Source organism: Copidosoma floridanum, unplaced genomic scaffold (assembly GCF_036245765.1).
Source record: "Copidosoma floridanum isolate Cflo_tuat_1 unplaced genomic scaffold, Cflo_Japanese_pri ptg000017l, whole genome shotgun sequence".
NCBI classification, from domain to species: domain Eukaryota; kingdom Metazoa; phylum Arthropoda; class Insecta; order Hymenoptera; family Encyrtidae; genus Copidosoma; species Copidosoma floridanum.
The window spans coordinates 8,155,721-8,172,639 of NW_028321894.1; the positions used below are offsets into that span (position 1 = coordinate 8,155,721).

General features: G+C 30.6%; 1 protein-coding gene across 1 annotated transcript; it reads left to right on the plus strand.

Annotated features, from left to right (window-relative positions):
* Positions 1-324: 324 nt before the first annotated feature.
* LOC149374635 (uncharacterized) lies at positions 325-16,171 on the plus strand. Its single transcript, XM_089592462.1, has 4 exons — positions 325-378; positions 15,227-15,293; positions 15,358-15,526; positions 16,003-16,171. Exons 1-4 carry the CDS (start codon positions 325-327, stop codon positions 16,163-16,165), a joined length of 453 nt encoding a protein of 150 aa, XP_089448588.1. The 3' UTR covers positions 16,166-16,171.
* Positions 16,172-16,919: the final 748 nt, after the last annotated feature.

Here is a 16,919-nt window from a genome sequence, read left to right on the forward strand (position 1 = left end):
GTTACCGAGATTCGTGCTATTAGCGCCAGCTGAGCTGCCCGGTGCTGGCATGCTCCTCACCTGGAGTGCGATCTCTACGTAGCTATCCTCTAAACCCGGCATATGCGTCAATTCGGCATTTTCTGAGTCGATCGTGGCGAGCTCGTCGTTGAACGTCTCATACTCATTAAATGTGGTAGTAAGGCGCTCAAAACGTATCATTGCATTCGTTCGTTCGAAATTTCCATCATTAATGGCCGTTTTCAAGTTGGTGATCTTTCCCTTCAGTATAGGACGCTTCCGCTGCAAGAGAGCAACGTGGTCGGTCATGCTGGTTGAATATACATGAGCCCGCGCAAACTCAGACTATACGTGCTGACGAGCCAACCGTCATACGAGGTCTTATCTCTTTTTCTCTCCCACTCGGGTTCGAGCATGCTCAACCGCTGTTGCACGAGTGTCTCCTTATTCCTGGAATCGCGCACAACTGGGACGAAAGTTCCAAATTCTAGTGTTTTATATGAATTAAACGGTAAGGACAAGATAGAGAAAATACTATAGTTACGCGGATGGCAGAAAATTGCGCAAATGTCTTTACTATAATTCATGAAAAATCAAATGGGATGTAAGTACTGCAATTTTGGATAACTCTTAAGTAACAAGGTACTTATCTCGGTGCGATGATCGTCGATCCTGGAGACGTGTGTGGTGGCTGGAAGTAGGTGGCATCCACGTTGATGATGACAGGTGATGTCCTGTATGTCCTGTGATGATGACAACCAATGGCCTGGATCGCCTGTGCGGCGTACCAGCAAAATTGTCGGCTCTCACTTCACTTGTTTGAGTTTGTGTTCTTAAATTAATTTTAATGAATGGCTCATACCTCACAGCAGGCACCAAAATGAATCGTCGAGACCTTGTCAATTTGTCAAATCCTCGTGGTTAAATATTTAAAGGTTATGCTGGATAAATATAACACGTGATTGTGGGAAAAAAGCCTTGTGGCAAAAAAAACCCAATTCATCAAAAAACAAATTACGAATACTGAATACAAATAAATTGAATAAAAATTGGAATTGACGTTAATTAATTAAGTACGAATAATTAGAACAAAAGGTATGAGCCAGACAACGTGTAAATGTGTCTTTGTGTTCGTGGTACGACTCTGAGCCGTTGATCGACGGTGCACGGTCGACCTGGCGATGGCACCGGGTTGATTGGTGATAAAATGGATGTAGATGACTCAGAGCCAGTGATCGTTGGCGTGGCGCCGGAACCTTGAATGTTGTCGATTGTCTACGAAGACGACGCTGTCCACGAGGACGCCGCGAGACGCGATCGCAAACGCGTGATTCTAAATAAACCCCTTGAGCGAGATTGAGCGAGAACGAGACAATCAAGCAAGGAAAATAAGAGCAAATTAAGTATGCGTTTCAACTGGTGAAGCACTGAAATTAGCGAAATATATACGACCAATTCTTAAGAGAGTCAGAAGTCTAATGACGTTACATATTAATAATGTGTAGCATTGGCAATACTCGGCTCACCCCCACCATCTCCCTTGACTCGAGCTTGGTCGTTGGCTACCGAATAATGCCGAGCTGATTGATGCACATTGTCTTCTTCTCCCTATCCTTCAAGCTGCGCGCGGGTGAGACAAAAATGAGTTCCATGACTCTACTCATGTATCTGTGTCTGTTTGTGGGTGTGACTATCTGGATGAACGCGGCTGTCTTATGTATACATATATCGGGTGTAACTGAACACTCATAATCTTTTATGACTAATAAGTGTTTAATTTAGCTTTAGAGTTTATTAGTCACTATGGACTGCATGATGTAGAAACCAGTTAAGTTTCAAAAAAATTTGGGCTAGCAAGACCCAAAAAATTGTATACTTGATAAAAACACGGTATTTGTAGCACCACTTTTAGAACATTAATTCTTTTATTTCATTTTTTTAGTAAAAACATATTTGTGTCATAAAAATGTTTAAGTATTTTATGTCAAAAACTTAAATATAAAAATATAAGACTTCTTTGTTGATTTTTACTAGAATTTTTAAGAATAAAAACAATACTCTAGTTGTTCAAGCTCGTTTAAATGAGTAAAAGAAAAAGATAAAGCATTTATAATCACACTGCACTTTACGTGAGAGTTAAATAATCAAATTTTCAAACAGCAAGAAATAAGTTCTTATGTCGGTATGCCTCATGTCCTTAGCTTTAATTAAGCTATTTTACATTTTTTTACAGAAGTTTAAAAAAAATGGCATAAACAAACTGTAATAGTCCAGTAATTAAGAGATTTTCATCACATAGTTCTCAAATCAGGACTTCTTCTTGACCAGACTTTACAAAACGTTCTTTAAGCATAGTTAAAACTTTAAGAAAAAACTTTTCTGAATGATTATGATAAACACATTCTTAAAAAAAAAGATGCTGATAATGTATATTAGCTACCCGTAACGAATGAACTTACATCAGTATCTAGCATAACTAAAGCAGATACCACATCGGCTTCAAAATCAAACAAAAAACTAAATACTATTCTTTTCCACTTGAAGCCAACAGTTCTAAAGATGGTTGCTAATGACACTGATTCGAAATAGTGCACAAGACCAGAAATGCTGCTTTATTTCCTAACTTTTTTTTTGTCGCTTCGTCGGAAATTAGATTTACAATTGGATCTGTTTACTTACTTTAAAATTTTATAATATTCTTCTAGAAAAACGGCCACTACAGCAAAAAAGCATTGTTGCACTATTTTATGATTTGTATGACTACCTAAAACAATAAGAAGTAAAACAAAAAATCAGATAGGGGTAAATGACCCAATTACTGCGCACTGAAATTTTTGATTGTACTAAATTTTTCATTTCTCAATGTTTTTCGATGTAAATTGAACCAGTTTTACTTAATCTTTATCTGCAGCATCTTGTGAGATTAAAACGACAAACATTTTTCTGTCAAGTAACTTTGTTTTTTTTAAATAATTGTTTTAGTGCTGATATCACTTGCTGGTATTACTGCGCACGGTTATAAAATTAGCACCAGTCACTGCGCCCCCAATTACTGCGCGGGTATCTCCCATAAGGTTTTCATGCTGAAGCCCTAGACTCAATTGCTGCGCACCAATCACTACGCACGACTACAAAGTTTTGTAGATTAGATTCGTTTAGAGTCACTCAGTTAAAAAATTGTAAATGTCATGATGTAAAGTATGATTCTGAATTGAACGTTAATAATGTCTGTACGTGTTACAATATCCAAGCACCCAAATTTTTCAGTCTGTTTTTCTTATTTTCAGTTACCGTCAAGTGCGCAGTATTTGGTGCGTGCGCAGTAATTAGGTCATTTACCCCTAGTAAGAAAATGTAATGCCATCTGTCTTTGTACTATTTTCCGTATGTCATGAGTAAGAAGCTCTAGCGCAAAACTTGGTTGATTACTTATGAGAAGGTTTCAGAACAAATCTATTAGTATGCTAGATAAAAATACAAAAGTAGAGTGGTAGCATAATTCGATAAGGCATAAAACGAATTCTTTTTAAGTAATTCTACAAACAGGCCGCAAAGTTACAAGCCAAACTCTGTTTTAATTTCACCACCTTATAGTTGTTGGTCGTTCCAAGTGTGCAAAATCATACTTTTTGCTTGTGGATAACTTTGATCCCATGGTAAGAAAATAGTACACTCTATTGTGTATTTTGGTAAAACATTTAAAGAATTGGTATCTTTTACATTATGATTTAAAAAAAAATCTTTATCTATTAAAATACAATATTTTTTTCAGTCAAATATTTAAGTTAATTAGTTTTTTCCAATCATTTGTTACCTATGACTTGATTATTGAACGTCTACATTTTTGGTCTTATAACTAAGCAAATACTTTCGCAATATATTTAAGTAAGTTCATAAAAAAAAAAATTAAGTTAGTTTGCATTCCAATGTTACGTATTTTACGTTGTTATTTTGTGTATCGAATTAAGTTATTGTATTGGCGAACGATATTTGCATGTGTAATACGCGTAAAAAATTATTTGCTATTTATGCAAGGTAATGACATAACATTTTTTGGTGAAGTTATTTACTAAAACACGAGGAAGTTGAGCATTAACATACGAACTCATGATTTGTGAATCTTAGAAATAAATTAAACTTTTAATTTCTATCAATCTTGTTGCCACCCCCTGTCTACCTGGTGATCCCACATGATAGTATTCGCTACGTGCACAATTTTGAAGCAGCGCCACCAAGGGAAAAACGAGAGCTATTGGTCTGGCACAGCAGAAGACAATATTCGTGATATGTGCTTGATACCTATAGGAACACAGTACCTCGATAGATACACGAAAGGTTCTGTGTTTATTATATCAAGAACTAATACAATGTCTCAAGTAGTACAATCTTATGTGAATAACTAAGGACAAAATTTGTACTACAAGCACTATAAGCGCTTGAGTATAACTTCAACACAAGTCCGTGTACTGTGTGATACGTGATACGTTTTATTAGTTTGCAATGTAGTCAACACAGACCTCCTCTGACCAATCAGAGAGCTCCGTTAGCCCTATTCCGGCGTGTTCACACAGTATGTACACACGTTCATACGATATGCTTAGAGGATCAGGCCCCATCTAAAAACTCTAAGAAATACACAGTACCCAATGTATTTCATTGCGTTTTTTAATGAACATGCCTAAGTAAAATATGTACATACTACTCATAATTTTATTAAAAATTTAGCCCTTAGAATGGTTGTCGATGTATAAACACATAACTTTCTAATGATAGTAATGCTTAGCAGTCTGCTAGCAGAAGACAAACATATCGTTTAGTTTCACATATTAGCACAGGTATTGCTGCGATCGCTTTTTCAGCTTGTGCACGTAGCGAATGGTTGGCATGCTAGGTAATACGGCCCTGCTTTATAACCTAAGGACTGAACGTAAAAAGTGTGATTCATAAGTCATTACTTACATAAGAGGCAATTTACCTTGAAGAATAATTATAGTTAGATAATAAATATACATCAGTTATGACCAAAAAATGAAAAGATAATTTTAAGTTTCTACAAGAATAACAAGATCTGTTTGACTTTCTAGCTAGTTCATGAAATTTCATTAAGGGATATGCTATTGTATCAGAAACTAAATGACAAAATGACAGATAAGTTTCGATTAGATAAAATAATTTATAAAGCCCGCATTACTTGATGTATATTTTTCATTGACAAAAAAAAAAAAAAAAAAAAAAAAAAAAAAAAAAAAAAAAGCTGTCTAATTAAGAATTAATGGATAATTAACTGATTCTCCATTCATACACTTATGATCTGTGAGGGAGTCTTTTAAAATATCTTTAAACTTAGATATCTTTGAACTTCATCAATCCATACAATGATTTAGTGATAAAAATAAATTGCAAAGGCTACACATAAAAAAAGGGTAATTTGTGATACATCTTTAACGTCATAAAAAAAATGCAGTTACAATTATCAAAAATTTAAATAATCTTATAGATATAACAGTCTTATTTCATAAATTTTTTGTTAGCACTAGCTTACAAGTAAGGTGCTGGAAAAGTGAATGATAATAAATTCTCATCTGAAATTTTCAATATCCATAAAAAACTCATTTTTTTACAAAAACACAATGTTAGGTAACTTTGCAAATGAAAGGTTTTGTTATAATATTTATATAGCCTTAATACACAGGGAACATTGAATTATTTCTTTTTTTTTAATAAATCGTTGGACTTATTACTTATAACTGGATAACCTTAAACTAAATAGATTACTATAATGTCTTAACACATTTGTTGACTCCTTGCAACATCTCTTGCCCATAATGTATTACTTTTAAAAGATACATATGGTACTAGTCAGAAATAAGAAAGACAAAGTTAAATTAAAGTAATAATGAGTACTACTACAAATATTATATAAAAAGTTTATTGCACAAAAAAAACTTAATACAAACTTTTTAATGCTAATGATTTATTCGAAATTATTAAATTTATAGCTACTTCTAGTAAAGCTCTCAAAAATTTTAGAAAAACTCCAAGGTGATATCAGTCTGACACTTCTTTTTACTTTTATTCAAATAAAACTTTATGAAAATTGTTATCTTACAAGAAAACTTCATAGACTATGAATGCAAATCATCAAAGTATATTCATATAAGGGTACATTTGTATCAACATGCCTGTCTATTTGTGAGTATACATACAAACGTTCAAATTATTGATTTCTCAAAACGTACATTTAATGTACTTATTACCTGTTAAGAATATTAATTACGATACTCAAGTGAGGGCACTTATGAATTAAAAGTTTTCTTTAATACGTTTTACTATACTTTATCCCTAATGTTTTACATATTAAATCATAATTATTCAAGAATTTAGTTAAGAAATATCAAACTGAACTTTGGTGGCACAGCTAGAACTCTGCACGAAAACAGAAACAGTAAATCTCGCTTTTACCGACCACCCTTTGCGCTTACATATTTATTATATTTCAAAAGACACAAATTAAAATAACTCGTAATGAAAAAAATATTTTTTGGTTTATTTCTTCCATATGATTTTAGAAGTCACTTTAAAAGATAACTAATAAAAGTTTTGAGTAGAAGTATGAACGTACATATTTATTCCTTGCATACTGTCAATTATAAGAAATAGACAATTTTGAAGAAAATATGCTTCTTCAACCAAATATTTTAGATAGTGCCGTTTTTTTAAAGTAAAGTGTACAGTACCTGATTATATAGTATAAATGTAATTGAACCATGACTATTACAAGGTCTGATAAATTTCATGGCAAGTCTTGTGAGATTTTCTAAAAAATTATTAGATATTTTTAGAGGTCAAGTATAAAAATGGACTAATTAAAAAAAATGATCTTCTTCAATAAAATGTTTTTGTTAGTGCAGTTGTCTTTAAATTAAATAAACATTACCTTCACACTTAAGTCAATATAAAATTTAGCTACGACCATAATAAGTGCAGATCCGGGTAGTTATTTTTGTAGAATTTTTTTATAAAACATAAGCTGTATTTATACCACGTTAAATTTCTCTTGAAAAAAAACTTAAACTAAACTATTTATACCATTCAAAGATAGTTATTTTTAGGTTGATATAAGTGATAATTTATTTTTGGTTTCTACTGCAGCTACTACAATTAATTTAAAAAAACATTTTAATAAAGATTTTCTTTTAAATAATCTTAATAAATCATTATTAGGAAATTTACTCAATACTATATATTATGTAACAAATACAAGTCAAGGTATTTCCACAATTGTTTGAAAATCAAGTAATGCTTTTTACTGTATCATAATTTTTTATTCCACAGCTCTGATAAAATAATAATGCTACTTTAGTTTAAGTTTGTTGTATATAAAACTATACTTATGAGAAAGAGTTAAAAAAAATGAATAAATAATAATATGTTGTTTAACAATCAAATTATCCTTGCAGACTGCAATTTATATATTTTCACAGTATGCTAAACACATATCACGTAAAAGTATTAACAATAGGTAGGTCCAATGTGACTATAGGTAGAAAGAGATAACCAAGACAGCTCTGTGAAAGTCCAAATTGAGGACTCTTAAATAAAACTCAAACTCTAAACCATAAAGGTTTTGGGAACTACCTATTACTTAAATGAGCTGCTATAATGATGCACTTGTACTTAAAAGCAAATAATAAGTTTTCGCTATTCGTAAGAAGATGGCTTAAATAACTAACAAATAAAGTAAAGTTATAAGTAGCAAACAATAGCTTTGTCGAACTTAAGTGCTATAGCTTCAATTTTAATTGTACGAATTTTAGAAGTAAGTTTATTTGGTTCCTGATATTTCGGCTAGATACACCTTTTCCATTGATTTTACGAAGCAAAAATATGAAAAAAAAATTGTTGACGATAAAATTTTTAATCGATTTAGGCCCTACCAATTTCATAGTAGTTTGTTTTTACAATATTATAATGCAAAAAAAGTTAAATTTTCTAATATGAAAAGATTTTTGTAATAATCATTTTTTTATAAATTGATAAAAACTAGTAAAAATTTAAGATTAGGTACCTACTTAAGGTAATTTTAACCATGCTTCAGTTTTTTAATTATTTTCATGCTTTATGCAAGTTACAAGACTTTTAAATTAATAATTGAACGGTAATGACATTTTCCACGATGAAGTAACATTAAAAATTTCTACGCCAGTTTCTCAAGAATACAAAGTCTTTAAATGAGAAAAGAATGGAAATGATAAGAAGTGTTTTTTTTAAAACAGTTTTGTTACAGAAACTTATACCTTAGTCAATTTTGTACATAAATCCGCGCATCCAAGTTTCTATGTAAGTTATTACTTCCATACGCATTTTTTAGCATATTTTATTGAATACTCTTCTTCTCACAAATTTTTTTTAAGTGCTCAAGATGTTCAGAACAAACTAGCGTTTTCCCTGATTGTTTATTAATTACTAAATTTTTTAAAGCGACAAATTTACGTCTAGTTTAACAGATAGCTTGCTGTTAGTATTAAAAAAATTTTTAATGTACACTGTTAGAAATGTCATGAAGTTTAACACGATTTCATGCACGAGAGTTCATTAAATTTAATGCAAAGGTAACCTAATCATGTAAAGATGCACTTGTGCATTAATATTAATAAATACTTATGACAATTGTTACTTAAAGTTCTATGCGTGGAAATTAAATTTTAAGTTATGTATCATTAGTCAATTAATGCACAGAAGCATTACGTTTCATATCTAAGTGCATTAAACTCAACCGTCATGTGCATTGAAAATAATAAATATTTAATAAAAAAGAAACTTAAAATTGTACGTCTGAATATTAAATTTTGATTCACGTGTTACTTATCCAGTGATACATGGCAAAGTTAAATTTAATAAATAATTTCATAAAATTAAGACACGTGTTTATTAAAATTAATAAGTACTTATGACAATTGTTACTTAAAGTTATATGCATGGAAATTAAATTTTAAGTTATGTATCATTAGTCAATTAATGCACAGAAGCATTACGTTTCATATCTAAGTGCATTAAACTCGACCGTCATGTGCATTGAAAATAATAAATATTTAATAAAAAAGAAACTTAAAATTGTACGTCTGAATATTAAATTTTGATTCACGTGTTACTTATCCAGTAATACATGGCAAAGTTAAATTTAATAAATAATTTCATAAAATTAAAACACGTGTTTATTAAAATTAATAAGTACTTATGACAATTGTTACTTAAAGTTCTATGCATGGAAATTAAATTTTAAGTTATGTATCATTAGTCAATTAATGCACAGAAGCATTACGTTTCATATCTAAGTGCATTAAACTCAACAGTCATGTGCATTGAAAATAATAAATATTTAATAAAAAAGAAACTTAAAATTGTACGTCTGAATATTAAATTTTGATTCACGTGTTACTTATCCAGTGATACATGGCAAAGTTAAATTTAATAAATAATTTCATAAAATTAAGATACGTGTTTATTAAAATTAATAAGTACTTATGACAATTGTTACTTAATGTTCTATGCATGGAAATTAAATTTTAAGTTATGTATCATTAGTCAATTAATGCACAGAAGCATTACGTTTCATATCTAAGTGCATTAAACTCGACCGTCATGTGCATTGAACATAATAAATATTTAATAAAAAAGACACTTAAAATTGTACGTCTGAATATTAAATTTTGAAAACAACAAACATTTAATTAAAAAAAACTCAACACTTTACATTTAGATATTATTTTTCGATTCGACTGACTAATACATTAATTCATCGCTACCATAATACATGGTAGCGATAAATTGGTAACAAAGGGCTGTATATTATAAAAATTTGTAAATTTTGTATATTTTTATTACACCCCCGTATGAACGCTGAAAAAGCCGCCACTTTGCCGAACGTTTTTTTACAATTACATATTTTTAAAAACAGAGTGGCGGCCATTTTTGGCGTATATAAGCGTTGCGCATGAAGTAAACAGCACTCTTAATACTCACTGACTACGCAAAAAAAATAATTTACCCTTCTTCAATTTACCAAAAATTGCCGCCACTATGTTTTTAAGCATATATTATTAAAAAAAAACGTTCGGTAAAGTGGCGGCTGTTTCGGTGTTTGTACGGGGATGTCCTAGCTTGAGGGTCAACTTGCGTCAAGTACTCTAATTTTGCCGCCAATGTCACTTTCTTTTATTAACTTTTTATCATCTATCCATTCGACCAGGTGGCGGCTATTTTGATGTTTGACACCCTGGAACTTTTTTAAAACAACCTAACTCATTATCAATAATAGATATCCCAAAAATACTTCGGATATACACGAGTTATGAGTTTTCCCAATATTTGACAAATTGGCGTCGATATTGCAATTTATCCACCCACCTGGCCCTAGCTCTTAGTCTACGACTGTTGTTCCGATCCCAATATTCCCATTACATATAAGCTATACTTCTCTTTCTCTCTCTCCATAGTCCATATATTATATGCAGATCCGTATACACATATTTTGGTTTTACCCTCTTCTGCTGGCAAAGCAGCGACGGCGGCGACATACACTGTATACCATAGGATCCGTATTCCTTACTAATCTCTCTACAGTGAGCAGTGTGGCTCGAGCTACTTGTGTGAAAGGTCCCTTTGAGGCATTGTACTTTACCTGCAAAGCACAGTTATGGCCTCTTTTTCAGTCTTTTAATTCTGACTTTAAATAATACGTGTCCAAGTACTCAGGGTAAGTCGGTACGAAAACGAATCAGAATAATCCACTAATGGCATCAACAGCGTGAGTGTACTTAAATTAAGACAATTTTCAAGATTATAGTATACACTACGAGATTCAGTTTCCAGTAACTTGTATGACCACCATTTTGGAACGTGACAACAAAATATAGGTAAGTCGTTTTCGTCAGCTAATTCTCCTTAAGTAGTGCTGTTTAAATTTTGATTATATTTTTATATGAAAGAGATAGTGTTTGTATGCATATGTACATATTTACACATACGTAGTAAGTACACACACATGTACTTTTCCAAAAATCATTTTCAATGGAAATATTGAAAGTCTGTATTGTACAACACTTAAGTATAACATTATTAACATTAACGTACATAATACGAGAGTAGTGAACCTCTCTCACGTTTTCCAGCTTACAGATGCAAATGTGTGCTTAATAAACGATAACCACGTTCCTGCCTGTCTCGGCTCGTGTCTCGAGGTGTTGGGCTCGCGTGGCAAGCAAGTTAACCTATATGTACTCTAAACCTCGCGTTCTAAGTGCAAATACTTTACAATCCAGATCAACTCGCAAGTTTTAATTTTATGCAGCTCGTGGCGCTTGTGTCACGTGGCGTCCTTTTGCCTAGTTAGAACTAGCTCTGCGTGCTTGTTATAATCAAAAATTACATAGTCCAAGTTTTTTAACCCGTGTTTACGAGTGTGGGTGAGCAATTGTAGGTACTTGTGTATGGATGTGCTCTCTTATCAGTCGGACCTAAGTGTTGAGAAAATCTTAACATTCACTCTAAAAATTTTCGCGCATTAATTGAATTTACCGGACATGTGCATTAAAAGTATTAAACATATAAAATTTTCAGTTAACATTGAATGTTGAAATATTAAATTTCAGTTACAGTGTTATTGGATGATTCATGCACAGTATTGGTAAATCGAATAATCAAAAACATAAACGTAACTGACATGTGCATTAAGATTATCAATATACAATAAAAATAATTACCACAAACACATAATAAGCTGCTGGTGCATGACTTTCTTTTCTTAAATCGACTCTTACGTTCCTTTTCCTACCGATATTTATTCGTAGAGAATTTTACACTTGATTTGTAAAGCTAGAATGACATAATATTGTATTTGCAAAATAATTGTTACAGCATAACATTCCAAACAAAACAAATTAATTTATGTATTTTAAATGTAACGTTTAAAAAATATCACAACATCTTAATGATACATTTAGATACGTTTCCAAACGCAAATATTAAATTAAACAAGAATTTTTTAATAGGCTTTATTTTTACACTTAGACTAATTTGAAAAAAAAAAGTTTTTGGCAGTTAGGTTCAAAAATACAGATAAATCTAGCCTTTAGCTTTCTAGCCTGAGTTAGGCGTTTAACTCTCTCTCTGAGGATGGCTTCAAATACATAAAAATGTGATTTTACCTAACCAAACTTTTTAATTTTATAATAAAAATTGACATCTGAAGCCATCCATGACCACTTTTTAGTTTTGAAATGTGTTTTTGAAACACTTAAGTAATAAACTTATTTCGAAGCTCAAAAGTAGTCATCGATGGCTTCGGATGTAAATTTTCACTATAAAGTTAAGAAGTTTAGTTAGGTAGAATCACATTCTTAGGTGTCCAAAGCCATTCATGGGCTATTAGGAGTTTTGAAATATGTTTATGCTGTAATTAAGTAATAAACTCATTTTGAAACCCAAAAGTGGTCATCGATGGCTTCGGATGTCAATTTTCACTATACAATAAAGTGGATAGTTAGATAGGTATCTAAATAATATAAATCCAATTAGGTTGAAATTTTGTTAGTAACTTTGTTTTAACATCTTAATTTATTGAAAAAAAGATTGCAGATATTTTGCTTTAAGGGTAAAGATTTTCCCAGTTTACAATTTATAAACTTTTTGACTTGTCGAAGAAGTTTTGGAATCCATATATTTGGATATCTCAAATAATAAAGATCCAATTTAGTTGAAATTTTGTAGTTAGCTTTTTTTTATACCCATTGACCTAGTAGATTTAAGTTTAAGGAGCTTACATCCATAGTAAAAAAACTTCCTATTCTAGATTGTTGAACTATTCTTTTGTCAAAAGAATGTACGTAACCATAAATTTGATGCATCTTGAAAAGCATAGATCTAATAACGCTTACTTTCATGTTATTTTCTTTAATGCTAAGTAAATTTATTTAACTGATTGATAAAAAAAGCATTGAACTGTAGAAGAATCTACAGAAACTTAAATTTGCATGCAAAGTTCTGCATATATTTGTATGCAAGCATGGTGTTGCCCACATTATAAGCATGCACGTATACATCTACAACATCGGGTGTGTAATGTAAATTCTTAAAGTATTTACATAGAATTTCTTGTATTTGAATTAATATTAACTTATGTAAGCTTTTAGTATTTTAAGAAATTGTGTTAATTTAGCAATTTTAGGGTCAGAATTTGAATTATATGGAACCAAGATTTTTATATGAACCTCATCCTAAGAAAAGAAAAAACTGTGAAAAAGAACTATCATGTTTGATCTTAAAAAGCATTCATTTATTATTTAATATTTATTGTTTTTAAAAACAAAATTAAAAACTTTATTTTGCTTACATCACAAATGAAGTACGCTCGCACTATAGCAATATATTACATGAAAAGTTTTTAAAACCAAAACTGTTTATCGTTGATAAAGCGATGATATTGTCTCCTTAAAAATATGACTCATGGCCAAACATCCGCGGGAGAATCACTTAATTTCTCACCCCATTTTCCTCTCTTTTATCGAACACTCGAAATGTTTTTGGTAAGAAAGTAGATGTTCCGGGTTCGGCTCTTTATGAACTAGCCGTGACATGACTTAGCATAGCTTCTATTTTCGTAAAAAGTAGCTTTTAGAGGTAGGAACGATAAAAATGAATAAGAAAGTAGGCGAGCGTTTACAATGTAATACCGTAACACAATATGTTTAGTGTGAATACTTTTAGTTTGAACCATGAAAAAGTAATGAAGGATTTTGTATATTTCTCACTTCTCGCTTCTGTTTATTTAGTAATAGATGAATTGTATCTATACATAGATTTATTGATGGCGTAACTAATTGAGTCAATGTTATTTTTTTTAATCTGTAGTAATAAAAAACATGATTTTTTTAAATTGCATTTGCCTTTAAGCCTCGAAAATTTACTTGGCAAATGAACGATTAACTAAATTATTTGAGCGGGAGCTGAAGAGGAGCTAAATGACAGCAAGGTGAAGCCGGGGGGGGGGGTATGTGACTCACTTTTGGGGCATACGATTACATTATGCAATTCAAAGTAAATACGTATTCCAAAATATTTTTAAATTCAAAAATGAATATGAATGATATTAATTGATAAAAATTGCACTATAAATTATAATTTTCTTTTTTTTATTAAAAAAACATTTTACGTAATGGTATGAAAGTGGCGTATGAGATCCAAAAAATTTTTATTGTAGACAAATCATTATATAAACTGCGATTGAACATTTTATAATGAAAATTGATGAATTACGTAGCAATACAAATAAATTAACTCAGTATGTATACAAACGTTTATAAAAAATTTAATGCTGATTGATTGGGAGCCACAACTTCAGAATTGCAAAAACTTAACGATTTCACCTTATTTTGCAAGATGCTTATGGTTTGAAGGTTAAAAATTAATTAACAAATATAATAAATTTATGAAATCTTAGCATATTTCCTCGCCACCATTGTTAACACTGCAAAACATCGCCTTTTAGAAAACTTTACCAAAGTCGTTAAATTAAAAAAAAATTTTCATTTAATCCATCGATTTTCTTAAAAAAAGTTCTACTCACTGACTAGTATTTAAAGCTCACTTAACGTTACAGAAAATACATAAAGTAACCCAAAACTACTTAGGTCAATTTTGTTATTTTCTACTTAGAGACAGAGCAAGGTATCTTTTATCGTATCCATATTTACAGACCCTAACGTCAGTATTTATTAATTAACCTTTTTTAACGTTTTAAAAAAATATATACGAATAAAATAGTTTTAGTTTCATCCAATAAAAAATAAATAAAAACTTGTTTTTTAGTTTAAAAAAAACACTGCTCTAGACTATTAGGAAAAGACATCGAAAAGGTATGGCTTCATTCATTAACGCACAGGTTCAAGCCCACAAGACAATATTTAAAAACTCGAGAAATGAAAAACATGGAAAAAAAAAACAGAAATCTTAACCGAATATACAGCTGCTTGCCAAGCAAGAAAAGATAACATACCAAAATTATCAGTTGTGTTTCGGTTGCTGCTCTTATACTTTCAAGAATCAGAAGACTTTCTTTTTAAATTGATTGATGTAAGTCCATTATGAGTTTTTAGAATTATGAACTATGAATCACGCTCATGAGGCTATTATTTTAATGGAATTTGTGTATCCTTCACCTACTTTCTAGAACCAAGTGGATAATGATGGTGTCAAAGGTTTAGCTTCATCGGAGTACCCCATTTTAATGATCAGAGGTATGTTAATAATTTTTTGTGTAAATGTAATGTTCTCAGTCAAAGCAAAGTATTACTTTTGCAGGAAAGTGTTTTGATGATGAAACTGCAAAGTTCAACGTTATTATTAAAAAAGAATTATCTATTCATGTAACCAATGCCGTAGACGGTATCTTGATCACGTTTTTATCTTACTACCTATTTGGGTTTTGCTACCCATCCGAATTGGAAAAAACATTGGAATTCATCCAAAGGTAAATTTTAATTACTAAAAGCATGTTATGAATGAAATTTTTATATGTATGTCTGCGCAATAAAACGCACGGAGATGTTGGCGCTATTAAATAAAATGATTTTTAACTTATTTACATGATAAATATATTTCGAAAAAATACCATTTTTAATTACTAGTATAAAAGTTGTACTTGTAAAAACGTTACTGGTTCGTATCTAAAAAGTATTAATTATTAAACTGTTGCTTACAGCAATAGCATATTAATTGTTCTTGAGTCTCAACCGAATCTTTTTTTTCTACATAGTTATTAATAAAAGTTTGTCTTTATTAAATGATTAAATTTTTCATTTAACAATATTATAATGGTATTTTTAAGAAATGTTAAGATTAAAAACAAAGTACGTAGACATTTATGTGAATTTCTAAATGAGTTAATCAACTTAAAATCAAGACTGTCATGGTCAGAAAACTAAAAAATTTTCTACATACTTTCAGATTATTTTTAAAGATTATTCCACCAACCGGAAGCAAACGACCATCAAATGCTAAAAGACGGCGTAAATCGTATGATTCTGCAGTTTTTAAGTTAGCCAAGCAATTAGCAGGATTTTCAAATGAGTTTAATGCAGAACAAGATGAAGAACAAGATGCCGTATAAAATTAAAAAAAGAGTATTTCCATAGTTAAAATGATCTTACTTGAAATCAATACAAATGAAAATAGTCTTTATCAAGGAAAATTTTAACTTTTGGTCAGACTGAAATCAATATGATTCTTTTATAACAATCGATAAATTATTCTTAATTTAAAATGCCAGAATGGCTTATCACATTGAATAGTAACAAAAAATGTACTTTTTATTCTATAGTCTACGTATCTGGTAAAATCAATCGATAGTGCGTAAATTAATGCGAGTAGGGATAATCAAACAACTTTGTAATAAAACGTAATAAGGTGCGTAGACAATGTTTTTTTTTAAAACTTTTATTCTGCGCACTAATTGTATTTGAAAAGAAAAAGCGATAGAAAAACGGTAGGATACGATCAATGTTTTTTTTTATTTACATCAAAGTCTTAAGTTAATTTTGCAAAGTCTGTATTAAATATCTTTGAAATTAGTTCTGACTTCAGAAAAATATATATATATTTTTTTTTTCAGACGCTCAATAAATTAGCAATAATTTTAAAAGCCAGAAAGAATTTAATAGTAGCAACACATGTACTTTTTAATATATAGTCTATGTACCTGGTAAAATTAATCGATAGTGCATAAGTTTGTACGAGTAGGGATTTAAAAAAAAACTTGGTGATAAAACGTGATTAGGTGCATAAAGAGTAATTTTGTGAAGACTTTTATTTAGTGTACTAGTTGTATTTGAAAACTGAAAGTGATAAAAAAAAGTTCTAGGACA